The sequence below is a fragment of the Dromaius novaehollandiae genome, chromosome 3, assembly GCF_036370855.1.
Source record: "Dromaius novaehollandiae isolate bDroNov1 chromosome 3, bDroNov1.hap1, whole genome shotgun sequence".
Classification (NCBI taxonomy): Eukaryota; Metazoa; Chordata; class Aves; order Casuariiformes; family Dromaiidae; genus Dromaius; species Dromaius novaehollandiae.
Window position 1 is genome coordinate 52,107,286 of NC_088100.1, and position 18,844 is coordinate 52,126,129.

Genomic DNA, 18,844 nt, shown 5'->3' on the forward strand with positions numbered 1-18,844 from the left:
CACCATCAGGAACACAAGCGTGTTCTGCCTCTAGACTTAGTTTCATAATTAAATAGTTACTTTAACAATAATTTGCAGGTCTTTTCCTTACCAAAACCAGTTTTAAGCACATTTTTATGTGGATGCTGGCGTTTTCGCATAATGTCAAAAGAAATATAACATCTTCCCTTATCATTTTCAGGAAAACTTTCTGTATATCATTAAGCTTACTTAATGCACTTACCTGTTGATAAAGGAGTAAAACCAAGTTCTTCAGGTACTTCATCTTGATATTTATTCTGCATGATGGGTGTACTATGTAGGCAAACGGATTCTGATTTTCTATGATCTTCACCAACCACAAATGGAGACGTGTCAAAGGGCGTCTTATCATTCTCTTGGGCGGATGGAGAGTTCTGTGCACTACCAACAGGTGCTATGTCATTTTCTTCCACAGAAGACAAAATAACATCCTGACTTTTCCAGTTTGCATCTTCTAAACTGGAGTGCTTAGGATCTGGAGATGCTACTTGTTGCCAAGGAGGAAGCACTGGCGAATCTGGTGAACTGTAATTGACATAATAATCTTCCTCCTCCTCCTCCTTATCATGTTCTAGTGTTGAAGTAGTAAGTGTCTTGCTTTCAAATGGGTTTTTATTGGGTTCTGGGTCACTTCTAGTATTTACAGAAGTTCCTACAGCGCTTATAGATTTAGCACAAGTTTCCTTGGTTTCTGTTGTTGTAGGACCTACCACTGAAGGAGGAGAATCTTTCGTAGGCAAAAAAGGTCTTTCATCTTCCAGGCTAGATAAACTTAAATTTTTAGCTGCTTTTACTACTTCTATAGACTGCTCTTCAGGCAACACTGTAGAGCTGAAATTCTCAGCTGCCTTTTCCAGCTCAGCAGGATGATTCTTAGGCAATTTCTTGAAATGCTCATACTCTTCTTTGGCATGAAGCCACATCTGAACCTGCTGTTGGCTTGGAGCACACTTGCATGGCATTATGACTATTTTTTTGTCTTCACTAGTTTTATGGCTATTAGTTTCTCTTTTGTTGGCAGTACAGCGACCATAACAGGGAGGAGACACCGGTCTAGGATTTTCTGTCATTGCTGAAAATGCAGTCTTCCAGAGTCGTAGACCTTCTAATGAAAAGTCTCCCTCAAACTCAAGCAGGTCATTTGGAAGTCTAGTTTCTACTGTGAGAAGCCGTCCTCCAATCTCCCTGTAAAGAAAATAGTTTAAATAATTGTTTTGCTCCAAACTGCATTGCAGACAGTCCTCAAGATGACATACAGAGTCCTGGTAACTAGTTTTCTCACAATGCAATTCATACAGCCGGTATCTTTTTTTTTTTTTTTAAGCAAGAAGGCAGACTCCCAGTTACCATCAATAAAAACAACTGTGAATGAAAATGGATATTTGTGTGAAACTATAGTAACTTTGGACTTCAAATTTATGTGCATGAGATGGAATCTTTCATGCATGTGTGCTACATTATAGCGCAAAATTGTTTACAGGAATAAATTAAATTTAATATAATCACAAGCATATGTAGACCAAAATGCCTTTGATATACTACCTTGGCTTTTCTGGAGCATCAGAAGGATTGCTGCAAAACGGTTCCTGATAAACTGTTTCTGCAAGATCATGATCCAGCAAAGTTGCCATGATTTCTTCACGACTGGGTGGGGACATGAGAGGTTTAAGAATGTGAGCACTACGAGGTGTAAAACTTCCATTCTTCGACTGCGAGGGAGAACTGGTTGATCGCGGTGAACTATCTGGAGTTGGAGTTAATGCTTCATTATTTCTTGAAACATATAATTCTAAATCCTCAGAAACTGCATCTATAAGTTCACCATCAGGAGAAGATAACAGGGATGTAAAAGAGGTATTAGCTGAATCAAGTGGTTGACAGGGTTCAAAAGTGGTTTCTTTTCTAATGTGGCTTGGAATCCAGTCTGAATTGGTTGACTGAGGAAGGTTAAGAAATCTCTCTTTATTTACTGTATTTCTATTTAATTTGAATTTTTCATTTAAACAGACCTCTGCCTCTTGCATACAAGAGGTATTTACAGAGTTTGATCTAGAAGTTGAAGGATGAACATTTTTCCTCCACTGGCTATGGCAGTGGTTCTCATTATTATCCAGTGAGGTTTTCTCAAAAAGCTCAGGGCTCAGAGAACCAGATCTCATCCACTTACTTGCACTTGAAGCATGCTGCTTTTCTTCTTCAGATTTTTGGTCATTGTGACATAAAAACTCATTTTCTGTTGTTTGCCCAGAACCAAGATCTTGAACTGCATCACTCAAGAACTTCTGGGGCAAATTTTGATCTGCTGGGACAAACTGGCTTGCAGAATAAAAACTGCAAAATCCAGTTTGCCCTATAGTGTTAATATCAAAGTTGTAATTGTGGTCTGGAGACAAGCTATCTTCAAGTGAATAACAGCTTTCAAAACCAGGGTCTGAAAAAAAAATGGGGCTGTCATCAGACACAGAGTGATCAATATGACTACTCATCTGCTGGCTTAAAGACTCCTTTTTGGAAAGTTTTGGTGTTTTTTCTTTAGGTTTTGTATTCCTAGGAGCACGAGATTTCCTTGGTGATGTGACTGACCGTGATCTTTTGATTGCTTTATTCTGTTCAGGAGGGCAAGGTGTGCTCCTACTCATCTGTGTTTTAACCGATAATGGTTCCTGTGTGACATTTGCATTCTGAGCTTTCTGCTGTCTCTTCTGGAGTAACTCCTTCAGAACAGCTAGGCCAGACTGGCCTTCACTGAAAGCTGATGGGGTCACTATAGTCCTGTTTTTATACTGGGAGATGGGTTTTGGTTGCATGGTTGTTTCTGACAGAGGCCTTTGTTTTACTGTTTCAGGTTTAAAAAGCGACATATCCAAAATAAATCCTCTCTGTTTTTGTTCCCAACTTAACTGTTTCACTGGACTCTTTAAGGAGGTTACAAAACAGTTCTTAGGCAACTGAAGTGGCCCAGGGCTTTTCTCAGATGACTTAAGAATAGAAGAATAAGGATCAGAATGCTTGGATACCTCTGGTAAACACAAAATCTGCTGTTGATTACTGTCTTTACAATGCAAATAGTTAGTGGCATGCAACTGATCCATCTTTGTTGTGTCCAAAGAGTCACGAGTTTCATTTAATTTTCCAACTGGTGGTAAATATTTGTTTTGCAAATTTTTAATCCCATCCACTTTTGCAGAGGTCTTATCTTTAGACATACGCACATTCTGTATTACCTGAGTTGAGTGACTGGATGGGTCAAATATATTTTGAATGAGAGCAGAATCCTTCATTCTAAATAAAGCACTTTGAGTCCTGGGCCTTTGAGAGCTCATTTTTGTTACTTCCCTTCCAGATGCCACAGGAGTAGATGTGAGAGATGAAAGAGGATCTTCTCGTGGAGTAGATAAGTACTGTGTATCTATAGCCTTATCAATTTCCATCAATGAATGAAAACAGCCTGATGAATTATCTTGGGTATCAGGTGCTGGAGGGAGCTGTGCTGATGGTAGATATCCTGTTGAATAAGCAGGAAGAGGACCATCTTTCCAATTATGAAGTGGCTGTGAGGTGCCAGAGTTGTAAGAAATCTCAGGCAGATCTTGATGTTTGAGCACAAACTTAACTTCTGCAGTAGAGCGAGTATTTCCTTTTTCATCTTTAAATACCATACGCTTTCTCGATGACACTTTTTCAGATGTTTTTTGTCTTTGTTTTGTTCTGGGTTTCTTCTTTCCATCATCTGCTGTTTTGTCAGCCTGATTCAACTTTTTCTTTTTCTTGGTAGACACAGTGGGGCTAGCAAATTTCTTTTTACATTTCTTAACCTGAGTTTTTGCTCGACTATTTTTTCCGACACTAGAATTAACAGTCTTGCTGTTGTACATATTAGGGCCCTTACTAAGTAAAGCTTCTCTATCCAGGTTGGTCAAAATTTCTTCAGCTTTTGGATCAGTGGGAGACCAGCAGCGAGGTGGAGATGCATTTACTGGGCTTGTGCTTCTCTCAGAAAGAAAACCTAATTTGGACATAACATCGCTATAGTTATAGTCACAGTCTTCAGCTTCAGCATTATATGATGGTGACGGAGGAGAAAGAATTGTATGAGTCCTTTTCCTAAAAGATAAAGTTCTTTTAATATTTTTACTACCTGTTTTTTGTGGTTTTCCAGCTTTTTTCTTGGCTGACTTATGTTTTGCTTTCCTTTTGTGACTTTTCTTTGGTGTTAGTGGATAAATAGGATATTTGGTTGCAGGAGAGTCAGGAACTTTTGGCCAAAAGTCCTTTAAAGGTGCAAGCTTTTTGTATAAGTTCATCTTTTCCTCTGTGAGTACTACTCTTTCCTCACTAGAATCTACTTTCCCTAGTTTAACAAGCATATTTTTTCTCCCTCTAAATCTATTGATGATAATATATTTAATAATAACAGGTGGCAATTTTTTTGACAGTTTTCTACGTTTTCGAGACTTCTGAGACCCATCCAAACTTTCAATACTTTCTATGGGCTGAGGTAGATTAATTTTTGAGTTGTGTGCGACAAAGCTTGATTCACTGTCTTCAGTCTCATAAGTTACCTTCCGTTTAGTTCGTAGCGTGTATTTATTCGTGCATAACCCAAATGACTGCTCAGTTTCAAGGGATCCATCTCCAAACTGGCAGTCAGTACAATTAGCAGTACTTGTAGGCATTTTGTTTTCAAAAGCCTCAACAGGAACTTGAACTAAGTCACTAGGTAAAGCACTATCCTTATCAGGAATGTTACTACAAGCATTACCTTGTGTATAGCAGCTTTCCTTCATCGATGCAACATCATTTACACTTGCAGGCTCCTGATGATTTATAAAACTGAGTTTCTTTTTATTCAGCTTCAACCTGGACTGTTTGTTGCCTTGCTGTAATTTATATGTCACGGGAGCCAATTTTTGTGGTCGACTGAGACAATTAGAAAGAACAACACTAGGAAAGAACATATAATGTGCTGCTTGTTGACTGAGGCTTGGTTTTTCTGCCTTATGCTCCTGAAATTCTTCATACCTAATTTTAAGCTTATTAAGGCCACCTTCATCAGTGTTATTTTCAAGCGAATGTACCATAGTTCGACTGCCTCCTGAACAAGACACCAATTCACAGTTTTCTGTAACTGTTGCTGGAAAAAAACTATTTATACTTGCACTGCTGGATTTTTCATTTACTTCAGAGGATATTTTTCCTTTGGAGTGGCTCAAATCGGAAAAGTTAAATGAGTTTTTACTCAAAATGCTGTCACCAATGTGGCGGCCCATATGCATAAAAGAGGCATCCTTTTCAACCTTTCTGATGCTAGTATACTTCCTACTAGGTATCTGTCTGCTCACTGATGAAATATCATCTTCATACTCAAAAATATTATTTTCACATGAAGGAACTGGGAGAATATCCTTCTTGTTACTTTCTTTGTGTGAATTTTCTGCATGGGTACTATTGCTGAATGATGTTGGGTACTTTGCTGTGTAAGTGCTTTCCTTTGTTAGAGAATGGACTGAAAGTTCAGGTCTTGCTTCTGTGTTTGGTTGCGAAAGCTCTTCTACTAAGTCTTCATTGTTCAACACGTGGTTAGAAAGGGCACTTGTGTGTTTACACTGAAAAGTAATTTTAGCAGAAGATGGGGGCTCTAACGTAGCAGCATCTTTGTGAAAGATTGAGGTCTTTACAGACATTTTGCTTGTTGCAATGACAGAGGAGTGAGTTCGAGAACTTTCATTATTCAAGGGATTGTCTGAAACAGAAGACAAGCAATTTTACTCTAGTTTTCCTTTAAAAAATAATCGAAGTCTAAGTAAGTAATGATATGCTCATGAAGGCCATCCCACACAAAGAAGAAACAAACTTCTCCTGAATTACATTCCATTTATGATCATGACAATTACAAATCCTAAGTACATGAGCTGCCTTATCAAAATCACATCACTAGTACATTAGTCTCACAGACATTCTGTCAGTTACTCTTAAAGAGTAGACTTGGATACATTTGCCAAAGATTTCATGCTGGCTTTCTGAAAGAAGGCTAAGCTTGCTTTCAGATAACCAAATACAAGCAGATCAGTTTTTAGAAAAATCTAGTATCCTGCTTAGTCCCTGATAAGTATGCATACTCACTGGCTCTGAGAAACAAGGAATCTGTTTAGATGACTCTGTTTCTCTATGCAGAGAAGGCATTGCACATAAAGCTAAAGTATGATCTTAAAACAAGTACTTTGTATTAACTCTCCAGCATGCTAAGCGTAAGGTAGTTTGCTGTACTTTTAAGCATAGCAAACTGCCACCCATTTAGGTGTTAATGTGAGAAGCTAGCACCATTTAGTTACCATAGCATAAATTCATATTCATGCAGCACTGACATTCCCACATAGATCAGCCAGGAGCACATGCTGTGGTAGCTGTCCTGTACAGACTCATCACATGATGCATGGGATGCTTCTTCTCTTTCACTGATAAGATCATATTTTCCTCACATTTACTGTAGGGTAATGGTGTGCATGCAGGTGGCGGTTAACAAATTTACAACTGCTCTTCAGTAACTGTGTGCTTGTTCATAAGCACAATAAACACCAAGTAATTTGAAGGAGTTTTTTATTCTGCAGAGATCCAGTCACCACAATGTCCCGGCATACAGCGGTTTGTTCACGGCTCCACACCTTTAGCTGAAATGTTGAAGGGGGAGAGAAGCTACAAAATGTGATGTGTGAGTTGGAAGCATGTGCTGCACCCAGTTGTACTAGATGCAGTATCCTTTGGGCTTTTTTTTTCTAACCTAAACCAATTTTGGGATCATCTTAGATTCACATTGCCTTCAGTTTAGCAACTGTTTTATTCCCTGGTGATAAAAATAAAAGGAAGTCTCAATCTCTTTCCAGCAATACTTTCTAACACACACATGAGGTCACTGAGCTGTGAAACACAACTGGGAGATGCAGCCTATGATTCTTTGAGGGTAGCAGGTGCCCACACAAAGGAGGAGGATTAACCTAAGAGCAAGAAAATGGGAGTTCAATTAAACAACAAGGAACACTTGGAAGGCACCTGACTATTCAGATACAAAACCTAGAAAAATACTTATAGTAAGCAGGTCAGATGTTATGGACACAGAGATTTGTGTGTGGATGAGCACTTTGGATTTAGATGCACTGGACTGAGATCAACTACTTTTGAATTTACAGTATTTCCTATTGTAAGAAGCTGATGTAGTACAAGTTATTTTATGTCTGATTAACTGGACAGTAAAACTTACTTTTAGCTGACATTGTTCTTCTCTTGCATGTGAATATTTCAAACACTTAAAGTATTTTAAAATATAAACAATACAGTCTCATTAGCCAAAACCACCCATTTTTATATTAAGTTACAAAGTAGTGCAAATAAAGAAATTACAATTGTGTATTTCGCTAAACTAAATCATGCAAGTAGTACATCAAGTCACGTATCAACCCTACCATTAGACCCATAAAAGCGAAGGAAAAAAGCAAACAATACTGTGCTTAAAAAATGAGTGTGAAAGAATGGTTGTGGCTGTCTATATAACAAGATCATAAGTCTCATTTTCCCCAGTACTTATAGATATATTAAGTTGTATACATTTATATACTAATATGTGTTCGTTTGTTATTTTTATCAAATAGCTTCAGGAGTTGTTAACTAATACAGAACTTTTGTAAAGGATTACGTTCCTACCCATAAGAACAAGTACAACAACAGGAAATTATGTACTTGCAGAACACATGTAAGTTTTTACACCATCCAGTTTGTACTTGGATTAAAAAAGAAGTTGCTGCACAAAGTGATGTTAACCACAAATTTCAAATTTTAAAGTCAATGAAGTTGGACTAATTTGCTGTTTCAAAAACAAGGAGGAATAATTACTGTTGATTAGACTAAGAATAAAAATAAGCCTAATACTGAGAAAATCCCAGATACAGATAAATGTTTTTTTCCCCCAAGATCTATATATTTTTCACTATTTCTCTCAACAGAATTTTATAAAGGTGCAAATAGGTAGCTTGTATAATTAAACAGGTAATATTTATGTATTTGTCTAATCTCAAAGTATGTATTCTATTAACTACAGTTATTTCAAGAGAAGACAACAGGTTATAAAGAGAAGGCAAGAGATATCTCAACAGATTAAATTACTTTTTTAATAGCTATTGAATGACAGTTTCTTCTCCATCAGCCTTACCACTGTGTAGTTTTAACTCATGCAATCCCAAGATATGAACATGCAATCCACTGAATGAAGCACATGCTTAAACAAAGGCTCACTGTATTTTGAGCATGGATGGCAAATACTTGCAAAGCAAAATTAATCATCTAGATTTACACAATTAATACATTCACTATTTACAACAAAATCCTAGGAGAATAAATGATCCTACAGAATCATTAATTTCAACATCATATTTGCAAAGCAAATATTTTAGTACAGTAACAGAAAAATACTTCTGGCAAAAAGTTAATTTTACCTTTTTCATAAAAGTAATTAAACAATGTCCTCTTTTGGACTGTTACAATAGGAAAAGCAATTCTGGTAATCTGTAGAGGGCACTGGAATTAAAATATTGTTGGTTTATAAGGAAGATATTCTGGGCCTGCTACTGCAATCTGACTTCCTTTCAATTAAGACAAGAATTGAAGATGGTGAGTCCTTTCCAAAATCAGCAAATTGTTCTGAAAATTAGCTGTGACCCAAGTAATAATTAAACTTCCAAAGCAGTTGTACTATTTACTTACCACCATTTTCATCTGCAGTCCCATCTAACTGAGGTATAGAGAGATTAGTTAGGAGCATATTGTTACCACTCCACTCCATTTCTTCCTCTGAAGATGAATCCTCTTCCGTTGAGCTTCGATGCATATTTTTGCCTGCTGACCTAGAGAAAACAACGGAACTAATTAATGCAGAATACTTCTATTGGAAAATACCTATAGCCACAGGGAACCTCAAAATCAAAGAGGCCTCATGCTATATGGTTGTGTAATTTGAGGGAGCAGAGGGGAATTAAAATATTTCTCACCAAGAAGCTCAAAATATTATTCAATGTTGTTATCTTAAGAGGCAAAGGTAGTCTTTTTAAAACTTGTAGAGAAGAACTGTAGTACCCAATAGTTTAAGAAGTTAGAAGGTATTTAGATACTCATTTTTGTTTCAGTTTTACTGAAAATTAATTGCATTGCTTGAGAGTGCTTGAAAATTGACAGCTATGGAACATGCTTTCAATTTAATTCTTTGAAAATGAATGTTTACTTTTCTTTTTTTTTTTTTTTAAGGAATCTTTACTGTATCATAACAATTCTCTCTCAGTAGGCTTAACTAAAATATAATCACAGAAACTGAAGGTTCGTTTCCATCCCTCCTTGATCATTCCAAAGAAGCTGCTATTGCTAATTTCTAAGCCACTCTATGTTAACTGTTCTACTCTGCCATTTTCACAGTCATAAATCTGCTAGAAGAAACAGAAAAACCTGAAAATTTCATCAAACTTTAAGGTGGCATGGCTATATTGCGGGAAAGGGGAGAGAAGAAATAGAAAGGCCAAAATCCCAAGTCCCTCCCGCAAATTACAACTCTAGAAGCCCTGAGGAACTGGATTTCTTTTTTTTTTTTTGAAATAAAGTGTGAGGTAAACATGTTTCTTCATAGAAACAAACTATTCTGTGGCTCTAAGAGAGAAGTCCAGACAAATATTCAGGAATTTAATACTTTGTTAAAGATACAAAACCCCCTTATCCTAGTAAAGAAATTTTAAAACTATGGCATAGTTTGGTGTATCAATACGTTATTGTGTAGTACCTTAAAAAGTGTAAATACAAAGGATATGAAGTCACAAGAATGAGAAAACAAAAGCCCAAACCCGGAGATCCTACTTTTGAAGGACGAACATCTCTTATCTGTGGAGTTTAACTAGACATGGATTATATGTATAGTAACAACACAGACATCTGAATGTGCTCAGCACAGATCCAGCCATGCTTATTAGTTTAGGAACAATAGACTCAAATATGACTATGTTATTTCTAGGCTAACTCAAGTCTGGAAGAAGCATGGCTTGGAAGTGGGACCTAACTTACAAGCCCAGCTGGGTCCACAGTGTCCACAAGTTAAGTCAGCTTGATCCTCCCTTTTCTGTATTCCCAAAATACAAAACATGGGGGAATACAGTGCAAAGACATTCAGATGTATACGCAAATGGATAATAAACTAAGGAGGGAGGACCAATCAATACTCTGGAGGGTAGGGCTGCTGTGCAGACGGACCTGGACAGGCTGGGGCAGGAGCCTTGTGAACTTCAACAAAGGCAAATCCAAAGTTCTACCTATGGAATGGAATAACCTGATGAACTGGTCCAGGTGAGGGCTAGTTGGCTAGTAGCTTCATGGAAAAGGATGCAGGAGTCCTGGTGGGCCACAAGTTGAACCTGAGTCAGCAGTGTGTCCTTGCAGCAAAAAAGGCCAACTGCATCCTGGGCTGTGCTAGCAAGCGTGTAGCCAATTTCAGCAGTTGTGAGGCTTCATCTGCAGTAGTGTGTTAGTTTCTGGCCCCCACTACAAGATATATATTGATGAACTGGAGCAAGTCCAACAGAGAGTCACCAGGATACCTGAGGGCTGGTGCACATGATGTGTAAGGATAAGAGAACTGGGTTTGTTCACCCTTGAGAAGACGCCAAGATGAGATCTTACTGCTATCTTCAACTACCTAATACGTGGGAATAAAGAAGATAGAGCCAGCTTCGGAGATGCACAGTAATGTGAGGAGAGGCAATGGACACAATTTGCAACAGAAAAAACTTGATATAAAGCAAAAATTCTTTGCCACGAAGGTGGTGAAACACTGGAACAGGTGACCCAGAGAAGCTGTGGAATCTCTATCCTTGGAGATATTCAAACCTCAACCACACAAGGCCCTGAGCTATCCAAAGCTGCACTGACCAGGGCTGCTTTGACCAGTGGACTAGATGACCTGCAGATGTCTCTTCCACCCTGAATTATGCTACAATCCTGAGCATGAAGCAAATAGTTGTCAATTCTAGCAAGCCCAGTTACACTTGAGCTGTCTTTTGCAAAGAGCAGCCTGGACCTCTCTGCACTCAAGCCCATCACCTGAGATTCCAAGAAGACTTGTCTCTAACACAGCATGATACCCCACATGAGCAACTATTCAAGAACCAATTCAAGCCTAGCTGGGCTTTTAGCTCCAGTTCAGTGCAAATCAAATCCAAGATGTTTAATTCAGTCAGTACAGCTTATTACTCCAGCACCATATACTATTTGAGATAATGGAAGGCTGGGGAATTCCCAATAACAAAAAGTGATAGTATGGATACTGTAGCATGCATTAGGAAGCAACACAAATAGTGAGTCTGAGCAGAATCAGGTTGGATCCATCGTCAGTCTCAAACTGGCTCTTTATGCATGAGCAGCTTCAGGTGGAGGCTAGAGATAACCATGCTCTCTTCTGAAGTTAGTCCAAATTCTGCAGAGATCACAGTGATGCAAAGTTTGTAATTCCCTCCAAACATGAGCTGACTCTATGTGGAAGCACCTGGTATGTACATTCTCCCCAGTGCTTTCTGCCTGTGACAAAATGTAGGCATACATGAGCTAGTTATACCTGAACCAGCTCATCATGTCTGATGAGTTTTTAAATTGGATTCTTTATTGAATAAAAACTGTTAACTGCTTCAGGATCTTACTTGACTCCAGAAGTTGTACAGTCATGCTCATGTAGAACTGTGCCTGAACTAATAAATTCTGCAAGATAAAAGTTGGTTCTACACAGAAACTGCCATTAAACTGATGCTTAATGTTAAGTGTTTTAGATGGAAATTTCCAACTTCTGTAGAAATGGTACAATACTTTCAGAGTACTGTGAGGGGAAAAAATAAAGAAAAATCAAAGGTTAGATAGGAAAAGGGTCTTTACAGATGAAGTATCTCTAATTAGGAGATCACCTTTCTGTATGGCTTCAGGAAAGAAAAATTCTGAATATTTCTGTGCCTCCCTTCCTTTACGAATCAGAGTATAACTACAATGTCTGCAGTAAAGAAAATAAAAATGTTATATGCGTTAAGTTCCTCACGTCTCTCAGATGGAATTCTAAATACTGGAAGGTCAGCCCAAAGTATGGGTGATGGGAAACTGGACACAATTTCTTTCAACGCCTTTCAGTGCAGATTTGACCTGAGGAGGTGTTCCAAGAATCTTAGCCTTAAAATATTCAAGCTGCGGACCTTTAGCAGTCCAGCAGAGTGAGCAGTATTCATGTTTTGATTTAAGTCTTGAGCATGGAGACAAATGGGTGCAGTTATCAGACTTCTGGGTCAGTCTTCACAAAAATATTTCTTAAACATTCACTTCAGTGAAAATTACAGGCACGTGATATGTACCAGATACATCTTATGCTTGTTTGGTATCCAAGGTATGACTTTAAAGGCAATTTACAACTAAAATTTTCATATCTGGGCTTGTAGGAAAAAAAGCTACTCGATTTTTCTCAAACAGCAAACTAGATGCTTAGGTCTAGTCAAACCCAAACATTTCATCCATATTTGCATGTAATACTGATGATTCACAGCACCAGCTGAACAGCTGTGTTCTATTCCAGATATGCAGGGATTTTTCCAATGTTTTCAACAGAGATCCCTCTATAGTTCACAGAGATCATAACTCACTTGAAGATGGGGGCAGGGAGGGGGCTGAGGGGGAAGATCTGGCGGGTTAAAAAAAAACACTTTAAAAACAGAAAAACACATAACATACCTTCTTTTTGGCCCAGGTTCTTCAATGCTACTGTCCCACCTTTGGGACATTAACAAGCTAAGTTCCATTTCTTCTTTCTCACACTGTGGCTCATTTTCTTCATCATCACTGTTCTGAGAATTTCTACAGCTTCCAAGAGAACGATGGTGAGAGACCGTTCTGCGATGTCCCATCTGATACCCATCATTCTCCAGTCCAGCTAACAGATCAATCAGGGCCTCATCAGCACTACTGTCCGCTGCAGAGAAAGCCCACACAAACAGAATCTGTATTTTGTTTTACTTATAAATGATTAGTTATAGTCACTCATTTTGTCACATCATCACTTGTTTTTTCATTTCTGCCCTCCTGCTCTGAGTTAGCAGAAGCTCTTCTCTCGCTCCACCCTCCTACTACCTCCTCACATTCAGTAATGCCTCACTACTCTCCTCTTATTTCAGCATGAGTGCCAATTTCTGAACTGTCACTGCCTTCTCTTGCTTCCTCTATTTCAAGGGCTGCATTAACTTTGTTGTACACTTCTCTATATATCACTTGGAAGACTTTCAATCACTGCATCTCATGAAAGATGACGCTGATTTTTACCAACTGGCTCTTCTTTCTTCCTGTCCTCTAGTTTAATGCTTTATTTCTTCACCTCCCTCTTCCTGTCACTATAACCTATTCTCTTCCTAAGTTCCTCTGATTTCCACACTGAAAGTTTATCTGATTTCACTCCTCCCTTAAATCCTATTTTTAATTTCCTTTATTTGACCCAAACCGTAAACTGACTCATGCACTTGTCTTCTCAGTCTTTACTCTATTTCTGATCCCTCTATCAAAGTCACAATGATTTCTTGCTCTCTTCCTGCTTACCTGCTCATCATCTGACCTGATAACGAATTTATGATCGCCAGTCTACCAGGCATCTTTGATACTTCTCTCTCTCCTTCTCCTCTGGCTGAAGGACTACAATCTCTACTTTCCTTCCTCAGGAAATATCATATGATTTACAATGATCCTGAGAATCATACAAAATAAGTCTCAACACCTCTGTGAGGAAGGTTTTTCCATACTTCGCAAAAGCTTTGCAAGACACCACACCACTCTTCGGAACAGAAACCATCGCCACTGCCAGAGTTCTAAAGTAACCCACATTCAGCTCCACTATCTCTTCTTGTCTTCTTCGCCCTTTGTGAGGGCCATCATTAATCCCCAGTCTTTACTTCCCATTAATACAATCCTTGTTCCTTTTGGCCAAAGTACTGCGTCCCATGGGCCTGCTGACACTAGGGCCCTACCAAGGCATAGTAAAGACTCATCTATGCCATGAGAAGCTACTAAAAGAGAAAGCACAAGAGACCCAAAGAGGCAGCATGTTACTTATGGTCACACGAGACACCAGTAGTAAGCAGCCATCTGATTAAAACAAACAAACAACCACACACACAATAAATAAAATCTCCATTTGATTTGCTAATCACTGGACAAAATAGCATCTTTTAACAGTTCTATTCTGTTCAGCGATTCAAACACAGTTGTAAGACTTATCTACATTTTTTTAATCACTTCTCATCCTTTCAATACAAACTTCTCTCTCCAAAAACTGTCTGTGTTTGCTAGCTACCACATACATTCTTTACCTATAGTTCTCTCTACATCCAAATCCTTGCCCGTAAGACTTTCATACCAAAATCTTGTCTACTTTCTGCAAAATAAAACATCACTGGAAAATACTCTTTTAAACTTCTTCCATCCATTCCTTCTTTCTATGCAAGAAAAGGAAGCTACCAGAGGACTTTGGCTATTTTTGCCAATAAACATATTCGCACTGTGCATGTATCAAAAGCACTGGCGGCTAGGGTTTGTCAGGTTTCCCCTCACCCCCATACAAACTTTCTAGCATCAATTTGAGAGCACACTAATCTTATACTCTCTTTTATTTACATAATGATGTACATATAGGGATGGCATGAACTATGTTCATTTCACCTTTTCTAAAGTATTTTAACTATTTTCTACCACAAGCAACTTTTCGTGCTATTCATGTTATTTTATTGTTTTCCTTTTGCTCATGCCATGGTCTTTCACCCTTGCTTTAATAGCTTCATTGTTCTGGTTTCTTTGCCTTCAACCATTCTTTTGTATTCATACATTTGGGGAAATATTTATGCTACTGCAATTTGCCTCTCATTATCAGCCTACTATCCCCTGGTATCTCCAGAGAGTTGGACATCTAAAGATAGCCTAAAAGCATGTTCTCTATCATGACTATGAGAAAGACATAGCAACTGCAAGAGCATCATAGATAGGCAGCCAAAATGCTGTTTATTCTGATAGTTCTAGTCCTATAACCCTAGGAGCACAAGGAAGAGCTACACCCAGAAAAGGCTGCATTGAGCTGACCTGGCAAGATGTACCAGCTTAGTGGACCAGTAAAGCATAGTCACTTCTACAAACATACTCTCCTGGTGACATGATTAGAAAATATGGGAGTTTTTTTTCTCCTACAGGGATGAAGTCTCAGTCTGCTTTACACACCCCCTGAGGTGAAGTACTTACTTTCATGACTGGTAACATAAGTGAACACAACAAGTGTGGAACAGTAAAATAGCCCAGAAGAAAAACAAATCCTAGTCATACTCACTAAAAACTGTAGTCTGATTCAGTCTTTGAGACAAAGGCTGAAAGCTCTGACTATTCTCCACAATGTTTAAAATTGCTTCTTCGTTAATAAGTGCTTCCTCTTCTTTATCAGTATGCATCCTATTAGATTCTTCAAAAGAAAACAAAAAGCAAAAGGATAGAACTTGCAAGAGTCACAGACATCAATACATTATGAAAGCAAGCCACTTAAAAATGGATTTTATTATTCAAGTATCTTTCCATTATTTGCTATAGCAATTTTTAAAAGGCTTACTCTAACAATTATGAAAATAAAAGCAGAATAACATTTCAGTGTCTTTCATAACTGACAGCCAAATCTTCCTTGGCTTACTTCTGCTAATAGTTTAAACACCCGAAGCATGACATAGATTTATGGCTAAACAGTTATGCTGTTAAAAACACTCACCTTTATTCATCTTTTTATCTCTGTGCACTTCTACAATATTAGCTGGCGTACATGGAAAGGCTTCAGGAGAAACTACCTCGGAATGTAGTGTTAGCTCAGCAGAGAACTCCTCTGATCCATTACTGTAGTCCACTGATCCTGACAACGTTCTATTTAATTGAAAACCAATTTTAAAATGTGTATTTAAGGTTAGCACAGAATACTACAGTTTATGGCAAACAGCTAAACACTTACACAGAGAAGTCATTTTGCTTGAGGATTTCTTTAAGTCGCTTCTGAAAAAATTTTTCACTCTCTGTTGCTGGCACAAATCCACGGTCTTTGAAGTTAAAAAAATATTTGTTATTCAGTTTTACTTAAACTACCAGCATACAAAGAGAAAGATGGGTATCACAGCTAAAATTACTAATTATATTAACAAACAGTTCAAACTAGAAGTGTCCATTAATTTTAAGTGCCAAATTTGAAGGCTGATTTTTTCAAGTGTATTTAAAACACCTTACAATATTTCACATATTCCTGTTGATCTCATTTGCAATTGCAAGTGTCAGAAGCATCTACAAATCACATTGTAATTACATCAAGGTTAGCATCAAGAAAAAGAAAATGCAGTTAGAAAACAATCTTGAAAATTCTGGCTCTGAACAGCATTATACAGAGACACAGGAAAAGGGCACAGTCAGAATGCATTCTGCCTTAACCAGGAACCTGTCTCTTCCCTTCTTGCAATCCTCAGATTTACCTGCCAAATATTGTCCTCATTTTTAAAGGAAGATGGCCTAGGTTCTACAGACAAGAGTCTTGTTCATTATGCAGTCAATTCATAGAGCACAGTCCTCCCTTTGCAATGAATTTTAAATAAAAATACAAGGATTTGTTCATCTTTTTATAATTTTCACCTAACATCATTTTAGTTAAAATTTCACAGAAATTCAAAGGAATTGGCCTTGTGCATAATCTACCATGAGAAGCTTCAGGATAGGGGATTTAATTTTGCCAGTGTTTAAACATTTAAATATTTTCCATCATAAAGCATGCAATATTAATTCTCAGTATCATTCATTCATTTTTCCTACAATGCTCTGCAGCTTGCTGAATCAAGTTTTTTTTAGACAAGGCTTTATGTTCGTAAATTTGCAATACACATACTGGGCAATCAGTAGGCCTGGAACTGCAAAATAATACATCTAAAAAGCCCTGAAACTTGATACACCAGTTTCAATTCTGTCTCCTGCTTGCTTTTTGTTCAAAGCTTTTGATAAACAACTGCACAATATTTTTTACCTTGTGAATCAGGTGGCTTAATCTGAGAAGATTCAGCGTTCTCTCTCCGTCGCTGCTTTTCATCTTCCCATATAGCTTGCAAACCAGGGTTCCTGCCAATCTGGGCTGAAATACGCAATAATACATGAAGAGAAGTTTGTCATTGTGACAAAATGTGTACTTTACAAAAAAATATATAATCTGACACTCTTTTTTGTCTAATACTTTTTGTAATTCTAACTTCTTATTTTTATTGCAATTCTTGCCTTACTTAGGGATTCAGTGTTACATAAAAGTCTTGGTGCAAGTCTCCTATTTTCTTCTGTATCTTTGGCTTTTGATGGTCTTCTCACGAAGTGTGTGCGTACGCATACACACACACACACAAATAAATAAATAAAAATTAAAGTGGAATGAGTGCCAAAAGAAACCAAAGATATCTCTAAGATCAGTAAGCAACAACTCATTATGCCGGTATTTTACTTACTCATCTTATAGGTCTAAAGCCTTCTGTTATGCATTAACAAGAATCTTTTTCTATTGCTCTGAAAACAGGCTATTCTCATAATCTGATTTCTTCCAGTGTTCATGTAGTTCATTTTTGTATTTCATAACTTTGTAGATTAATAGGTCACTTCAGTACTGAAATATGGACTGAGGCTTTACTAAGTTAAGCCTTTTAAAAAAAAAGTATATAACAACATAGTCCCTGTTCTAAAATGCTTTATATGGAAAATTATCAGCACTTCACCTTCAATATCCAGTTGATTTAAAATATCAGCAGCTACTGCATCCACCTCCAGTTCACAGGTACTCTGTGGCTCAACATCCTTCAATATTAGGGAGCTATGACAACATAAATACCGTAAGTTAATGTTACCATTATGTTCCTTTTGAAACATGCATATCATGACTCTTTTCTAATTAGACTAGCATCTAAAATACATTGGGGGGAGGGGGAATATTACAGTAACTCAGAACTACCAGTTCTCATGATTACCTGCAAGTTCTTAAATTAATGGTCATATCCAAGTCTAATTAAATGAGAAATTTGTATCTTTGATTTAAAGGGACTGGGCTTTTGCAGGAAGAAGAGAAAGAAATGATAAATAACTCTAAATACTGTGGTAACTATAATAATAAACTCCTCCTCAAATACAATACGAAATGTTCCACAAATCTTTCCACCAGCAGGACCATCTGCTTTAACATAATCTAACATCAAGAAAAACTAGCAGCATGGATTTTCCTTCCTCACTGACAGTTCCAAACAACACAAAATAGTTAAAACTTCCTACTAAGAAGTGTGAAGCAAAGAATGTTTTATTTTCCAGAAACTCTACTTTTGGGAGGGCAGAGAGGAAAGTGGGGACAGGCCCGGTGAATATAAATAGGATATTAGCATCCCAAACACAATAGCAGAAGTAAGGGTAACTGGCTTGGCAAAGTCTTCACATATTAGAAACAGATTCAGGCTTGTTGTGTGATGATCTGGTCAGCTTTCTGCTGTCTCTTTTCAGTAATGGAGCTGCTAAGATCAGTGGCCCTTCCCCCTGTCGCTGTCAGCAAACTAATTTTAAGGAGTCCATGGGGGAAGCTAAGAAACACAAGTCCTCTCTCAGGTTTAAGCAGAAGTCTGTTTCCCCTTGGAACATTTTTAGGGAAACACTGAAAATTTCCTCACAGCTTCCCAGAGTTAAAGCACACTACTCTTGAGGACCCTCTGTC

At 37.8% G+C, this 18,844-nt stretch overlaps 1 protein-coding gene across 1 annotated transcript in view; it reads right to left on the minus strand.

Annotated features, from left to right (window-relative positions):
- The window catches only part of REV3L (REV3 like, DNA directed polymerase zeta catalytic subunit), a 126,772-nt gene that overhangs the window by 40,839 nt on the left and 67,089 nt on the right, over positions 1-18,844 (minus strand). The window contains exons 6-14 of the mRNA XM_064508887.1: positions 17,868-17,962; positions 17,138-17,242; positions 16,088-16,172; positions 15,854-16,002; positions 15,428-15,556; positions 12,802-13,039; positions 8,773-8,912; positions 1,564-5,764; positions 224-1,206 (exon numbers count right to left, since the gene is read on the minus strand). Of these exons, the coding sequence (XP_064364957.1) occupies positions 224-1,206; positions 1,564-5,764; positions 8,773-8,912; positions 12,802-13,039; positions 15,428-15,556; positions 15,854-16,002; positions 16,088-16,172; positions 17,138-17,242; positions 17,868-17,962 (6,125 nt within the window). The remainder of the gene's footprint in view (positions 1-223; positions 1,207-1,563; positions 5,765-8,772; positions 8,913-12,801; positions 13,040-15,427; positions 15,557-15,853; positions 16,003-16,087; positions 16,173-17,137; positions 17,243-17,867; positions 17,963-18,844) is intronic.